Source organism: Dendropsophus ebraccatus, chromosome 3 (assembly GCF_027789765.1).
Source record: "Dendropsophus ebraccatus isolate aDenEbr1 chromosome 3, aDenEbr1.pat, whole genome shotgun sequence".
NCBI classification, from domain to species: Eukaryota; Metazoa; Chordata; class Amphibia; order Anura; family Hylidae; genus Dendropsophus; species Dendropsophus ebraccatus.
The window spans coordinates 133293759-133311512 of record NC_091456.1 but is presented as its reverse complement, the minus strand read 5'-3'; the positions used below and the strand labels follow the sequence as shown (position 1 = coordinate 133311512).

The window sequence follows — 17754 nt, the reverse complement described above, 5'->3', positions numbered from 1 at the left end:
ACCGGGTTCGAGTCGATCCGAACCCGAACGTTCGGTATTTGATTAGCTGGGGCTGCTGAACTTGGATAAAGCTCTAAGGTTGTCTGGAAAACATGGATACTGCCAATGACTATATCCATGTTTTGCACATAGCCTTAGGGCTTTATCCAAGTTCAGCAGCCACTGCTAATCAAATGCCGAAAGTTCGGGTTCGGATCGACTTGAGCATGCTCGAGGTTCGCTCATCTCTATTCATTATCATTGTAATTTCGCTCATCTCTACTTACCTAAAATTATATCCTGGTCCTGGCCGTGCTGTTCACCACCTCAAGCTTGGTCCCACCAGCTCCTCTGCCCTACTCCTCGCTTGGTCCACTGGCATCTGTGCCCTTCCCAGTTTCTGCAAAGCCACCTCTTTCCACTAAGGTGAACATGTGGCAGCTTGCGTGGAATTAAAGGGCCAGTGTGTTTTTTAGTATTTCTCCTCCACCAATCCTGTTTCTCCTGCATCTGTATTTAAAGATGTTAAGCCCACCTTTTTCTTCTTTATTAAGCATTATTGCATTCCTTAGCGAAAGTGTGTTACTGTGTCTACTTTTTGTGTCCTGACCTGAAACTTTTCCTCGGATTATGTTTGCTTGCCTGCCCCTTTCTGTACCAGTTGCCTGAAGCCGCATGTCCTGATCCTTGACTATGCTGCAGTCTCATCCCTGGTACCATGCTGATTCTCTTGTTGACAACTTGGCTTGATAAGTAAACTTATACAGCCTGTTCTCTAGTGCCTGTCTGTTTCTTTGGACTAGCTGCTACCCACACCTAGATCTTACATGAGGAGCCACCTGGTATCCTCTAGCCACAGAAGTCCAGTTTCTTCATCCTGGTGCAGGATAAAGGGTGGAGACCCATAGGACACTTAGGCTTATTTTACGTATTCTGGGTACTGTTTCCGCATTTGCAGACATGCAAATGTGAACAGTATAAGTACCCATTCATTTCTATGGCCCCATACACACTCCCATATGTCTTACGGGTCCGCATTGGTACTATAATGGTACTACATTGTTTCAACTACGGCATGCTCTCTTCAAAAAAGGTAAAACACATCAATAATGGACAGATAAGACCTTACATGACATTTTTACTTTAACCACAGGAGTATATAACTCAGCAATGTTCCTACGCACATTGACTCAATGCCGAAATCCACGTAATAGGCCATCTGTACTGCTGACATTGCCGAGCGCACTCATCCTGTGTGACAGTGAGAACGGGATGTTTTGATGGGAACGTGCCCAGGTGTCATTTATGAGAAGTTGCAAGGACAATCTAGGTTACAGCGAGCGACAAAGCCTTTATTAGACGATTAGAGGTCGCGTTCAAGAAGTTGCGCACATATTTTCAGTTGAGTCACAGGCACATTGGTTGTGCAAAATCGGCCACAACCTTTGAAGTATTGGAAGTGTCTTTGATCTCCGAGCTACTTAAATACATCAAAAGAATAGCAAATATGATCTTAAAGAATAAAATTAAAGGAAAAATACTAGATACCATTTTATGACAATACACTTTGTAGGATTTAGTATTTCATAAAGGAACTATCTAACTTTACTATAAAGTTTGGAAACTTTCAAAGCAGGATGGATTAGTTCTTCTATGGAAGAATTATAAGGCTGATTAGGATTGGTTATGTACATTAATAAGGATACAAAAAATCTCAAATTCTGTCTTCCATTTTGGGCATCACACAATGGTAAAGATTTAACAGAGCTAAAGAGGGTTCATGGGCAAACTATACCGATAAGTGACTTAAAAACTACAGAAGCTGATCTTACTTTGGACACTATGGGGGGGGGGAGGTTTACAAAACTCTGCAAATGTGTGTAGTCCAGTAATGGGCCTTCAACTCCAGACTACTACTGGTAAAAGACTTTCTACCATAATGATTATGGAGGTTGGCTCCAAGGTGGAGTCTCTCTAGCAGCAGATCATAATGCAAAAAAATCACAACTCCTACACACATCTGAGTTTCCCAATGAAAAGCTGTTATCACTAGGAAATGTCAGGAGCAGTATAAAATGACAATGGTTGTTTGGGGTTGGTGTAAACATAACAAACAGGTTACACTATACATAACCATCCTGGTCCCCCACAGCTGCCACACTTAGTCCCTCACTGGTCTCTAATATTGCCTGGTCCCTGTAATGTCAGGGCACCAGCACTGGGCTAACTGGTTACTGATGTGGTATTGATGTTCACATGGCGCTATGATGTCACAGGAACTGGAAGATAGAGGTACTGGGAGCAGAAACTGCAGGCACTGGGCATGGTTGAGTATAGCTTGTTTATTATGTTTACATCATCCCATGCTGTCCATGAACTTTTTTATCTTGTCCAGACAACACCTTTAGATTATTAAAAATACAGAATTCATGTTAGGCCCCTTTGACTATACAGAGAGATGGCAGATATACATAAACATTAGCATGCTCGAGTCGATCCGAACTTGAACTTTCGGCATTTGATTAGCGGTGGCTGCTGAACTTGGATAAAGCCCTAAGGCTATGTGGAAAACATGGATATAGTCATTGGCTGTATCCATGTTTTCCAGACAACCTTAGAGCTTTATCCAAGTTCAGCAGCCCCAGCTAATCAAATACCGAACGTTCGGGTTTGGATGGACTTGAACCCGAACCCGATTCGCTCATCTCTAATAAACATATGTCAGTGCAACAACATTACATCTCAAATATCCTATCAAATCCAGCCACGATACATTGTGACTTACAGGATCACTTCTGTAACCAAATGCAAAGCTATAAGATCGAAACTGAAACTGATGAAAATCGTGAGACTAATAAAAACAAAAAAATAAAAATAATCCATCTTACTTAAGGAAGTGAAGATACTTCTCCAAGCTAAAACACATTTGTTTGCTTATATACTTTTATTATCTTGAAGAAAAGTTGAAAGTAAGTGTAGAACCTTTCCTCCAAGTAGAGATCAAAGCGTTACAGAAGGGAAAAATCTATCCGATTAAAACTACAAGCCGGAGTTGTGTAATGTTCCAGAATGAAGATCCCTGCTGTTCTCAACAAATGCTCCTGCCTTTAAAATTATAATCTAAGAAGCAGCCGGCACATTTTAGACTCCCAGTGTTCCTTTCTTGTAATTCACTTGCTAACTTCTCATTCATCAATGTGGCTGAATGCTGCATCTTCAAAAGGATATCTGGCTTCTTGTAAATAAAGTTTACCGGCAATGAAAAAATCACTGTCCTAATACATTGTGTACTGGATCTTCACAGCTTCTTTAGAGAAATAGCATCTAATGGAAATGTCCATGTCTGTCCATGGACAGGTTGCAGATTGCGTTATTTCACTATATTCCATTATATATTTGAAAGGGGTATTCCATGAAAAATGTTTTCTTTCAAATCAAATGGTTATACAGATTTGTAATTTACTTCTATTTAAGAATCTCGTCTTCTAGTTCTCACAGCTGCTGTATGTTCTGCAGGAAGTGGTGCTTTCTTTCCAGCCTGACACCCTTTTTTCTTTAAACAGTTCCTGTCACATTCAGAAGTGGTAGCAGAGAGCACTGTGTCTGACCAAAAATAAAATGCCACTTCCTGTAGGGCAAATAGCATCATTTCATATTTAGGATGACTATAAAAGATATCAATCTTTGCTTTTTCTTCATAAATGAAGCTTCGGTACGTAAGCTTATATGATAAACTCATGACTGCTTCATAACAGAGTTTGCCACCTAAAAGCCTAAATAAGACATATTTTTGTATGTTTTTTTATGGCAGTAGCTAACATGTTAAAAATCTGTGAAAATGCTCAATTTTTTGGCAATTTGTTGGAAAAAGTGTAATAATGTGGAAGAGAAACCCCATGAATGGGAGGCCAGAATTTTATTATAAATAGATTCTTTTTAAAGAGTACCTGTCTTCTCATGATAGGCTTCTCGTGTGTGTGTGTGTGTGTGTGTGTGTATGTAAGTAGCACTGTTTATAAATATTGGATTTGTTATGGCATTTTACTCCAGATTTCTGCTCTGCAAACTTCATCTGGGTAAAGACTAGCTGCTATGATGCTTTCATACAGTGCACACAAAACAGGAGATCTTGCTTCCCTATGTGGCTGTAGTACATCCTCAGAAGCAGCAGCATGGACGACATTACAGAGCAGTACTTAGCAGTGTAATTCAGACACTAAAGATGTAACACTCAGGAGAAGAGGATCCTGTAGTATTGATTTATGCAAAGTTTATTAAAATGGTAATAGAGAAGCCATTTGTTAAATACTGTAGTGGGGACATGGGCCTGCCCAGGAGTGTAGACCACCTGAACAGACAGCTCATACTATAGTGGAGCATTACATGCAAAAACTATTTATTTTAACTGTTTTCATTTTTTATGCAACAGCAGGTAAGGAAATAGAGCACTCGTTTCCAGGTTCTCCCACTGCTACTTGTTTTCTTAGCAGGATAGTGAGCCACTTAAAGATGGAGATAAAAAGGCATTGTCCAAAGCTGACATTTCCTTTACTTTACAGTTTTACTACAGTTCCCATCTGCCACTAAATTACTACTGCACAATGATTAGAGGTGGGATTTAGAGATGAGCGAACCTTGAGCACGCTCAGGTTTGGCCTGACTTGAGTGCATGGCATTTGATTATTGGTGGCTGAAGAGGTTTGATGTAGCCCTAGAGAGTCATAGAGAGAATGGTTTTCCAGGCAGCCTTAAAGTGTACCTGTCGTTATAAAAAAACTTTTGACATGTAATAGAGATAAGTCAAAAGTTTTGATCAGTCCAGGTCTGAGTGTTCAGACCTGTACCAATCAGGAGATTGGTCCAGTGCGTCCACTCTCAGCTCTGAATTTAAAAAAAAATTGTCAGAGTTATACAGGGTTAATATGGAACCTGACTCTTTTTTTCTTTTTCAACTCAGAGGGGGAGGGAAGATTCACTGCGGCTGTGGTCCTCTCCCTGTTTTATCTTCCGATACGGCCGATCAAAACTTTTGACATGTTTCTATCAAAAGGTTTTTTTTTATACACTTTAAGGCTATGTTTACACTACGTAAAAGTACGGCCGTAGTTGCGTTGTACGGTGTGGAACACTACCTTTACTGCTATGGAATCCCAGACGGAGTGTATACACATAGTAAACGCTCCGGCTGGGATCCCATATGGCGACGCAAAGAACTGACATGTCAGTTTTCTGCGGCCACAATTTAGTGAATTGTGGCCGCAGAAAGACCTGTCAATTCTCACAATGAAGCGAGTGGTGCGCCGGCATCAGAACACTGTGGCCGGAAAGATCATCCGGCAGCTACTTAAGTACCAGCCGAAATGATATTTTCAGGGACCGGTCAGGTCACGGAACGGCCGGTCTCTTACGTAGTGGGAACATAGCCTAAGGCTGCATTCACCTTTTTCAGCCATTGCTAAACAAATGCTGCACACGAGTTTGGACGAATCAGAGCTCCATGCTTGAGGTTCGCACATCTCTAGTGGGAATCTAATGTCTTTTATAGCAAATATGACATTACCTTCAATACTTGAACTTGACCTTCCATGGTTATATCTTTTAGGACCTCGAGGAAAGACTTGCACAGACTGGCTCCATATATCTGACAATAAAATACAAATTATGTAAAAATCATTCCTTTAATTTTTTTTTTGTTTAATAATAAAAGCTTCAAAACATCATGCATCCATGAGATATAAGCAGTCCGGTTGACAGATGAGATCACATTAATGAAGAACTTTATGAAATCAATGACTATGCAGAGAAATTGTTCACATGCATTAGTTATATTTTGCGTTGTGCCTGTATAGATCTGCATTTATTTCCTTATCAATTGTCTCATTTATTTCTATTTTCAGAGCACATACAGAGGAATAAACAAAATTACTCAAAATGAAGCATTTTAATTAAATTGCAATTATATTTTAATAGAATTTTTGAGTAAAAGGAGCCATTAAGGGACGTACGACGTGGCTGTGCAAAACGCTTTACTCTGTTAATTATTGGGCTTCCACCGTAAACACAATCCTAATGCATCTCTATTGAAGGAGCTGTTTACATTTAGAAATGAAATTCCTATGTGGGGGTGGAAAGCGACAATCGTCTACAATAACTAACGCACATAACAACAACAACAACAAGCAGGATCGTAATAGAATTAAGAAATAGGATATACAGTAAACACGTCAGGGAACAGTTCAATGAGTTTGCAGATTATTATTTATTCAGGAGGGATACAATTATGTATAATTCAGTTTAGAGAAATTTTGACGGCATAGTGCGATCCCCAGGACAAAACAATAAAATCTAATAAAATGCAGATTTTAGTGATTAAAAACAAGCCCAGACTGGGGCTTAATGCATATGTTCAGTAGTACAACTTTCAATTTTCATTTCAGCTATGGTCCAGAGCAATATTTTTCAGTTGAATACAAGTACGTATCTCCTGAATAAGGGCTCATGTACACAGAATCGCCTCCGGCCTTGTACTATAAAGCTGCAAGGTCTTGGTTTGCCACAATGTGATGATTCAGAAGGAGTTATATGTAAGAGGTTTTCTCCTCTACAGACAGTATCTCTGATGACGTGCACCTCCTGCCGTCAAAAGTGTGTGGTTGACAAAGGGTTAAAGGGAATGTAGTCTCTATTTTTTACTAAATTTTCCTAATTGAAACCAGATTCTAGCAAATATTATTTTTAGAGATAAGCAAAACTACAGACTGTTAGAAAAAATAGTATGTGCCTGGTCCTCAAGGCAGTGCATGTATATGAGGCTTTAGGGTAACTTCACACACAACGTTTCACAGCGAATTTTATGCTGCAGATACTGTACATGTGAATGCACCCATAAAGGATTATTAAAAATGTATCTGTACTGTATAATAATGACACAGATGACATTAATTATAAGTTTACATTTATTATATGTCATAAAATACACAAGTAATGTCTAATAAAATCATAGGGCCTTTATGGTCAATGCTGGAAAAACACAATGAGAAATCATGAAATATAAAAATCATTAAAATTGGAATAATCACAAAGAATAAAAAAACATTGGTTGATATGCCACCCTATAGAGAATACAGTCCAGAGAGGGCTATTGCAGTCTCTACAGGTGTGGCACTACAAGGTGTGGATGCATCCCAATGATATATGAATATTTCTAAATGAGAGATTGACGATACTACTCGTGACTAGGGAAGAAATGAAAGAAAGCATATAGTCGCAACAGGTACCTCTAACCCATCCTGATGGGAGTCGACACTGGAGCAGTCTGCAGTTTTTAGTGCGTAAGGCAATAGCACAGGGATTTCATCACTGGCTTCTGTGTAGCGCACTACTAACCCTTCTGCTGGAAGACAGTGCGGGGGCCCGGTCGATGATACAAGGTTTGCAGTCTATTATAAGAACATGTCCTCTGTGGTCTGTGTATATACAATAATTGTCACACGTGTTTCTGGGTTCTCTTAGACCCTTTCTCAGTGGCTATAAATGGCAATTTTTTTATTATCCTTTAAAGCCTCATATACATGCACTGCCTTGAGGACCAGGCGCACTCTATTTTTTCCGATTTGGATAAATTCTAGTGACCAGCTGTAGTCAGAGCCCAGTTTACCTCAGCACCTTCAGGAAGCAGTGAGCCACACTGAATTTGCTTATTTAAATTTTTTGAATTACAGAATGTTAGAGTTCGCAAAACGCCGAATGCTCAGCATCTGGCACCTGATGTCTGGAGAAGATGGATGCATCCATCTTCTCCAGCCACCAGGAGTCAAATGCAAAGCACTCAGGGTTTCACAAATCAAAACTTACTGTAGCTTTGCTCATCTCTAATTATTTACTTCTCATTAATTTTTAGTCTATTTTCTGCATGTAATTTTTGGGGCAGCCATCTTGTCAAAGCTGCAAATAAGCCTGCGTTCACACTGCATTTTTGCAATCCTTTCAACGTATCCATTTTTAATTGGTTACTTTTAATGTACAGAAAAATGTAGGTAACACGACTTTTGTGTCCGTTAAAAAAATGCATCCGTTTCAATGGTTTTTTTTGTTGTTTTTTTTATAATGGAAGTCAATGGAAAAACAGATCTAAACGAATGACACACAACTGCATCCGTTTTTTGCATCCGTTTTTTCCATAAAACGTATATGTTCAATGGATTGCAAAAAAGCAGTGTGAATCCAGCCTAAAATCATTTAGACCAGCTGCATGGACATGCAGTCAGGAGCTGACCCACTGTTTTCTATATATATATAACCTATATAGTGCAAGCAAGCAATATATAGGCGTCACCTATCACTGCAATCTTCCCTGTGATGAGAATGAGAAGAATGCTGAGGTTATGTTCTTTTGAAGTTCCATTGCAATACTGCAGTGTCTTTACAAATATGATGCAGTACTGCAATGGAATGATGCAAAAGCGAATTGAAATGATGCAGTACTGCAATGAAATAATAAGGTGCTACAAAGAAATTATGCAGTAATGCAATGAAACTGCAATGTTTGAACGGCCAAAAAAGTGATCTCTGTAGAGCATAAAGAAAATAAATAACAATAGTTAAATGATAATAGTTAATAATTAAATTACGACAAAAACTTGATTTACACAATAGGTTCTCTCCTGCTAGCCCATGTCTAATAATGGAAAGCTTCTTTAAATAAGATATCGGGGCCTGTGACATCAGATAGTTATTCTTCAATTGACAGTTTACTTATGCACATTCTCCAGTACGAGGATTTAAAGTCTGTGCTGTTGCCTATTTTTTTTTTAGAAATACATTCTCACACAATGCAGGCGGTGAAAAGATAACAGAAATACAGCTCATGAATAAGGTTGGGGCCAGCCGTCTAATGCTTCCAGACAGCAGTCTGTAGCTCAGATTCAATGTAATGCATTCCCTGCTCTGACGTCCAAGGAATCTCATTTATTACTTGTCATAGATTTTATACTCCAGTATGTATTTTCTGTAATGGTTTCTATTTCTTAAGACTACAAAGCAAAGAGTAAAGTAGCACAAAAACTAATGGTAGCATTAAATACAGTTTCCTATAGTGGGGTTCATGCTGCATGAGGAGAAATAGATACTTAAGAAAGCCTTTAAATTCATGAGCAATATCCGACATAATAATTCCCTAGTGTGCGGTGCCCCTTCTGGCACAGACATTGTTGTAGAAATGTCAAATGACAAAATGTAAGCGCTCATCAATCATTGTAAAGCAGCAAGAAGTGTTATGTGGTTGGCAAATAATTTGAAAATTATAAGGAAACCATGTTTACAGCGATCACCTGTGGCCTCTATTTTATTCTCCATATTCCTGCGTCATTTTTATAGGTTTCCAACTCGTCTCTCCAACTCAGTATGAAGGTTTATTAAAAGCGTTGCCTTTACTGATAGGCAATATAGATTGTGGACAGAACAAGCAAACAAACCAAGTTACAGGACATTCGAGATACAACGTACCTGCAGAAACTCAGAGGAAACAAAGAAAATGTAAGCATTGATGATCTTAAAGCAGATGCGAAGGTTTTCTGAACTTAACTCTACGAGAGAAAAACAGATATCCGTGATTAAAAAAGAAATGTACATAACATATAAAACTAACATGTTCTACCTATAAGCTAGCAAAAAACTTGACAAGCAGGGTTAACAAGCAGAAGACCAAGATCTTTGCTTCACTGCACTGATAACCTCTGACCTTTGTTCTCCAGCTGGCAATCAAGTAGGAAAATGTGGAGAGATCAGTGCAAAGGTCAAGGGTTATGCTTTGTGTTGTGCATAGGAGAGGGGGGCCCCTTAAAAATTTTTGCTATGGGGCCCCGTGAATCCTAGCTACGCCCCTGAGCAGACCTGTTAAAACTGTTTGGCTTCAGCAATGTTCTCCGAACCCGGTCGCTTGGTATTTGATTCTCTGCGACCACAGAAGTTCGATGCCGCCCTAGGGAGTTCTGGAAAACATAAATACAGCCATAGGCTATATGCATGTTTTCCTGGAATCCCTAGGGCAGCATCCAACTTCTGCAGTCGCAGGGAATCAAATGCCAAGTGCCCGGGTTTGGACAACATTGCTGAAGCCAAACAGTTTGACAGCTCTGCTCAACATTACTTTTAAGGAATCTATAAACTCAAGCATTAAACCTTCCTCTAAGATACATTTATGGAAGGAACTGAACCAATCCTATACTTAAAGAGGTTTTCCAGACAAAACTGACTGATGGCCTTTCCACAGAATAAGTCATCATTCACTAATTGACAAGTTGCCGACACTCATCTGTCCAGCATCCACACTACACAGTGAAGGGGGCAGGAGGCAGTTCCACCCACAGTGCATCATTGGTGATAAATACAGCACAGCACCCATTCAAATGGATGGGAGTTAAACAACAGTAACCAGGTCCAGCCACTACACAACAGACAGAGAAAACTGCTTCCAGCCCTATTCACTGTGTGGTTCTGAACAGATGATAATTGGGGGTGCACTCGTCGATCAGTGATTGATTAATTATCATGAGTTTTATTATTTATTTGTAATTACAATGGTGCAAAAAAAAATTAATAATAATAATAATAATTTTTCATAAACATTTAGGGAGTCATTAAGCCCGGCAATCTTTAAAGACAAATGTTTAAAGAGGATGTACCAGCAGGTACATCCTCTTTAACCTGAACCCACTGATCGAACGGCGCCGGCACGGGGAAGCCGGAGCCGCGGTCCGTTTTTTCGGACCGAGGCCCGGTTCCCGTAAACAGCGCCATTCTATGCACCGGAACCAGCCGGTGCCCAAGCACTGGAGGCCGGCCGGGCCGCCCCCAGTGGGAGGGAATTCCCTCCTCTCTATGACGCGGCTCCCTTAGAATGAATGGAAAACAGACCGCGGCACCGGCTTACCTGTTCCGGTGCCGTTCGATCAGTGGGTTCAGGTTAAAGAGGATGTACCTGGTGGTACATCCTCTTTAATGACTGCATTAGAAGATATCCAATAAAAGCCATCGGGAAAAAAAAAAAGCTGAAGATCAGGAAATGAAGGTATTTTATTTTTAGTTGACTGAGCAATACCTGGCTATAAAATAGTCACTTATTAGAAATAGGTAAAACTATACAGACATAGAAACAAATAAAGCTGGGAAAGCTCCCCCTCTCCACTAATGGGAGTCTAGCTGTTACTTCTACAGCCAGGAGCAGTATTTTACACAAAGCTTTGATTCTCCAATGCTTAAGATCTATATTACGTATTTCTTTGCCCCATATTGGTGTCCGCATTAATCAAACTCTCCTACTAAAAATAGAAAAAGCATGTTTGGGGCATCCCAGGGTTAGCTAACAGAATCAACTGCAAATATCAAGAATCAATCTACATTGCCTTTTCATCATGCCTCGCTGCTGTAGGGCTTAGAGGAGTTCAATAGTTCTGGGAACACTCTACTGTATGCTGTATTCCCGATATAAACTTAATATTTTCTATGCTTTCATTATACAATGAATGACACAGCTGAATGTGGATACACTAATGATTAAAAGGCTTTATGGAAAGTAGGAAGAGTAACAAGTGGCTTATTCTGTAATAACATTCATAGTCTACCATAGTCTAAAGCTATAAGACAACCTGTAATCAATAATTTACGCCTGGATAAAAAGTACAGGGGTATTGTTGTTCTGCTTAAAGAGGGACAGTCATTGACTTCATTCTACCTGAACCACAGGCAGCATGAAACATAGACAGAGTAACTTTTAGTATTAAAATTGGCAGGGAAATCATTGGGCTGATCCCTGGCAGCCCTGATTGATAGAAGTCTGGTTATACAGAGATTTCTGTCAATCAAGGCTGGCAGAATGGGGAGAAGCTTCCATGGATCGCACTAATGAGGCAATATAAATTTCATATTTCATTTGTGTATAATTTCTGCTATTGACCTACATTTCCCCTCTGCTTCCTGGAATTTTGGTACAGTTCATGTGAACTCCACTTGCCGGTGATCTGTGCATTTTTTTATGATGTCCCTTTCATGCAATAAAGGCTGTAACTTCCTGAGCTCGGCATAAATAGAACATACTAGAACATAATATATTAATTCATCAAGTTGGTGGGGCGGGATCTTTATATGTGGTAATGCTGAGAATACATGAGCAGTAGAGATGTGCAAGCACCAAAATACCCAAGTGCTTGGGTGCACGACTCAAGTAACGAGCCCCATTAAAAAACAATGGGAGACCAGTCTTCTATCTGTCTTATCTATTGGCGCTTAGCTAATCAAAGGTTGAGGCCACTGATTGGCTGAACTACAATAGTGAAGACAGATAGTAGACTGGAGAGGTAAGTAACCCCCCCCCCCCCAATGTGGTTTAAAGCAAATGTACCATCAGGTACATCACTTCAATATTTTTAAATTTATAAACTAACGTTGGGCTTCTTTTTTGAAACACAGCCCGGTTCCCGTGCACATCACTAGTCTGTTCCCGGGCACTGGCCCGGCCTGAAGCACTGCAGGCGGGCCCACTGCACCTCAGTGTGACAAACCTCTCCACCTCTGTGACACGGCTCTATTGATTCTAATGGAGCCGTGTCACAGAAGGGAGGGCAGAATGTCACACTAGGACAGTCTTGCCTCCAGTGCTTCAGGCCGGGTCAATGCCGGGGAACAGACCAGCGACATGCTTGAGAACCAGGCCGCAAAAAGAGGACTACAGCACTGGCAACAGGCAACGGAAAGATCTTTAAGCGATGTACCTAATGGTACATTTGCTTTAAAATGTACCTGTCACGATCGGACCTTCTAGATTAGCAATGAAATCTTCTGCTAAACTGGAAGGTCAGGTCTTCATGGATACGGAGACGCAAACAGGTGATAACACATTATCATCTGATCTCTATATCTATGGACCCAACTTTCCGGATTAGCAAAGGATCACATCGCTGATCCGGAAGGTCCAATCATAACAGGTACACTTTGCTATGGCAATGGTCATTATGCTATAAAGCTTTTTGTTAACAAGCAGCACACAGTACTCGCTCGAGCATTGAGTACTTTGGGGTAGCCCTATACTTGTGAATACTATACGTGACAGAACATGCTTGCTCATATCTTGTGGGCAGTGATTTCTTCTGCCCTACATGTTAACAGCATCATCTCTGATGTTACAAACATGCAGGATAGAGGTAGGCAGAGGACAGTATAAAGACACAGAGCATACTGGGTGAAATGGGAAAAAGTACAGAGGACATTGAGAAAACATTTACAGAGGAGAGAGAAGAACTAAAGTGAACTCCAGAATTTAATAACTTGTAGAGCCACTTTAGCAGCAGTCACCTTCACCAAATATTTCCTGTAGTTGCAAATAAGATTTGCTCTTCTAATATCCAAAGCGTTCGCTTACTTTTCCTTGCAACCTTTTAAAGTAAGTCAACTCGAGGATTATTTGTCATCATTGTTATGTAAAGCTGTACTTCAACCTTTGGATCTTCACATATTGTTGAACCACAACGGCCCAAAATTAATAGTCCTTTTTCTGACAAGTCATAGGACTATGAAGTCAAAGTCTACAAAGAGACTGTTCTAGAATCTCTTAAGCAGTCTTTCCCACCCTGCACTCTTCATCAGTTAGGCAATAATAGCAAAGTCACATTTCAGGCAAAGAAAAAGGAGGACAGAAAATGAATAATTTCCACAACACAGAATTTTAATTGAGAAATAATTACTCATTTGAAATGGTGTCAGCTTCCAAGATAATCTCCATATTACTGCAAGGTTCCACGGCTATTACTTCTGCTTTACCTTATAAAGGAAATTGATGGTATCGGGAAATAGAATTCTTTCCTTTTAAAGTGAGTTTTACCTTAGAAGCTGTCAATCAATCGCGGCAGGTAATATGAAGGCAATTTTACATCAAGCTTGCCTATAATTATTTCTTACCAGCTTGGTCTTTCATGAATGCCCTCCATCATTACTGACATAATCTAAACAAGATAGCGGTAAAAACCATGTAATTAACGTAGGTGATAGCAGCCAGCTAAAACAATACAGGCAGCATTTCCTATTTAACAACAGAGATTGGAAGTGATCAAACTTAGATGACATTGGGTTTCTGTTCTGTCATGGCCGCCTAATTGGACAATTTACTAAACTACATATTCACAACTTGCAATGTCACACAAAGGAACTTCTTAATTTTTAACTTCTTATTAACTTCTTAATTAATTATTCCTAATATACTTGTATAACTTTGTAATATAACTTTTTTTTTACATTTATACATTCAATGGCAGCAGTAAGGGGGCGACATGGCCCCTCTGCTGCCACCAATAGCAACCTGTGACCTGCAAGATTGCTCAAGCCCTAAACCTGAAACAGTTACCTTTCACTAGTGGTGCAGCTTTAGCATTACTGATGTCTATTTAAATGCATAATAGCACCAGAATACACAATATAATTGGAGAGTATCCACAGGACTTTAGCCGCAGCCCAATGTAGCAAAACTGTCAATCATCATTTGCTCTGCTTCACTGTGCAAGGGCTGCAGTGCTAGTGACACAGGTTGCTTCTCCAAGTCTAATGTCTATTAGAATAGACAATGAGGAAGGTCAGTGTTGCTCGTGCTGCATGCAGCAGCACTAGTGATGTGTAACTGGTTCAGGATCAGGGCTTGTGCAGCCCTGACGTTTCTGACACAGCCATCAATGGTATTACAAACAAAGTTATAAAATCCTTATGAAAGTAAAACGTATTTTTAATTCCTGGAATACCCCTTCAAAGGGGTACACCAGAGGGAAAAAATAAATCAACTGGTGTTAGAAAGTTATATAGTTTTTTAAGTGACTTCTATTTAAAAATCTCTAGTCTTTCAGTACTTTTTCAGCTGCTGTATGCCCTACAGGAAGTAATGTGTTATTTCCTGTCTGACACAGTGCTCTCTGCTGCCACCTCTGTCTGTGACAAGGACTGTCCAAAACAGGAAAGGTTTTCTATGGAAAGTTGCTACTGCTCTGGACAGTGCTCAACACAGACAAGAATGGCAGCAGAGAGCAACATGTTAGGGTGGGTTCACACTACCGAATTGTCGCGGATAAACTCCGCGGAATTCCGTCGGCTGTCCACGCACCTTTCCGCTGGTTACATAGACACCATTCTATGGGCCGGCGTATTCCGCTATCCGCTGAAAGAAGTGACTTCTTTCGGCGGATAGCTGAACACTTCCTGCAGAACATCCAGCAGCTGTTAAGTACCGGAAACTTTCGTTTTTTTGAACTAGAAGTCATAACATTCTGACAACAGCTGATTTAAAAAAATAAAATCTCCAGTTTTCCCCTTCTGTCAGACTAAGGTTCCTTGGGTGCAGCAAAAGAAAAGATTTCTAACAGCAAAACTTCCATCTACACAGAACCTAAACATGTCCACTCATACTATCTAATTCTAAACAAAGGCAGTGGCTCCAAACAGGGTTGTCTTTTGCTTGTGCCAGAGCTTGGCCAAACTGGGGGTCCCTATTAAAGCGACTCGGTACCCACAATCTGACCCCCCCCCCCCAAACCACTTGTACCTTCGGATAGCTGCTTTTAAGCCAAGATCTGTCCTGTGGTCCGTTCGGCAGGTGATGCAGTTATTGACATAAAAAAATACTTTTAAACTTAAAGCCCTATGCCAAAGGTGAGTATCTGTGCTCTAACTTTGCACAACCTCTCTGTCCCTCCTCCCCACCCTCTTCATCATTAGGAATGCTCCGGGCAGATTGCCTCCTATTCCCCACCTGTGGCAGCCCGGCACATGGGCTGGATCATTAAGGACCTGTGCAGTGTTCAGAATGGAGAAAATGTTCCAGTGGCATTCCTAATGCTGAAGAGGGTGGGGAGGAGGGACGGAGGGGTGGTGCAAAGTTAGGGCACAGATACTCCCGTTTGGCACGGGTCTCAAATTTAAAAGTATTTTTTTTTGGACAATAACTGCATCACCTGCCAAACGGACCACAAGACAGATCTTGGATTAAAAGCAGCTATCCGAAGGTACAAGTGATTTGGGGGGGGTCAGATTGTGGGTACAGAATCGCTTTAAAGAGGTTTAACTCCATATAAAAACTATTCCGTAGCAAATGTTTGTGTTTTCTTGACCATCTATAACTGTCTCTATTATTTACTATATATCCTCATGTAATCTAATAATTATACTGAAAAATTAAAAAAAACGTTTTTCAGTTATCCAAAAGAAAGGTAACTATAAACAACATGGATGCCAGGAAACCTATCCACTGTGATCAGCCTTTCAAGATAATATTATCACCAGCCCAGTGTGTTGGGACAAAGCGACACACCATACCGACTATGGGGAGAAACAGAAGGACACATGGCTACATACTGCGGCAGGTAGTAAAAGGTTGACTTGCATGTAGAAAGAGGTGACATATATTTTAGGTTGCTGTATGCCATAATTTCAGGGGTTCCTGACTCAAGCTACAGGGGTCTCAAACAGTCAAATATGTGATTGCACAGATTCTAATGAAATGTAAAAATTAGGCACAGCTTGAAATTATTACTGTAACATTTTTTTTCTCATTTTAGATCCAAAAAGACATATAAACCTACGATTTAAACTATCAATACAAATAATATTCTCCAGTTAAAGAGGTTATCCAGGATTAGAAAACGCACAGCCACATTCTTGCAAAAACAGCATGATCCCTGTCCCCATGTTGTGTGTGTGGTGTGTGTGTGCAGTAGCAGTTCACAAAATTTGTGTTAATTTTTTATTTGTCCCCCCCCCCCCGCTGCAATCTGGTGTGCATACTCACCAGCGATGATCAGTGTCCCGCGGTGCGGCTTCATTCGGTCCTGCGGCGCCGTTCAAATTAGAACGCATTGGAGAGCAAAACTTCCAGCCTTCAATCGACATAGGAGATAGAATAGGGGTCACAGGAGCGGTGACTTGAAAGCACGCCACAGGAACGGAACAAAGCCATGCCATGGGACACTGTTGCTGATAAGTATACGCGCCAGCGCGCAGCGGGTAGTCACATAAAAAATTTGGTGAACTGCTTCTTTTTTGCTCCATGCACTTCAAGTTTAACTGTTATGATGGGCCGTTTTCTGGATCAGCCATAAGATGGTATGCTAATCCAGAACTTTAGATTTCCAAAGATACAGTGACGCAATGAGCCCCCCAACCCCCCCCCCCCCCCCCCCCCCCCCCCCCGCCATTAGATCCATGGAGACCCGAGGTTCCGGATTAGCAGAGGATCTCAGCGCTGATTCTGAAGTGGCCCATTGTGACAGGTACACTTTCAATGGAACAGAGTTGAAGTCATGCACTATTCTAGGCATGGATAACCCCTTTACATGCAATCATATAAAACTGTTGATTTAAAGGGGTAGTGCGGTGCTACACATTTATTCACTAAATAACACACATTACAAAGTTATACAACTTTGTAATGTGTGTTATTTAAGTGAATGGCCCCCCTCACCGTGTTCCCCCCACCCACGGAAGTGTGGTGCATTATACTCACAGCATTACTGGGGGTGGGGGGAACAGGGGGAAGGAGGCCATTCACTTAAATAACACACATTACACTAACTTTGTAGTGTGTGTTATTTAGTGAATACATGTGTAGCACAGCACTACCCTTTTAATTGTAATACTATTTTCAAATAATCATGATAAAAAAATATGTTCTACTTATTATTTTGAGTCAAACCACTTTGGGCTGCAGGTCAACACAATGTTACGATTTTTCACCCCAACAGTCAGGAA

General features: G+C 40.5%; 1 protein-coding gene across 1 annotated transcript in view; it reads right to left on the bottom strand.

Moving 5' to 3' along the window:
- IPO11 (importin 11) overlaps positions 1 to 17754 on the bottom strand; it is a 359108-nt gene that overhangs the window by 182039 nt on the left and 159315 nt on the right. Inside the window, exons 23-24 of the mRNA XM_069962715.1 lie at positions 9484 to 9563; positions 5540 to 5620 (exon numbers count right to left, since the gene is read on the bottom strand). Of these exons, the coding sequence (XP_069818816.1) occupies positions 5540 to 5620; positions 9484 to 9563 (161 nt within the window). The remainder of the gene's footprint in view (positions 1 to 5539; positions 5621 to 9483; positions 9564 to 17754) is intronic.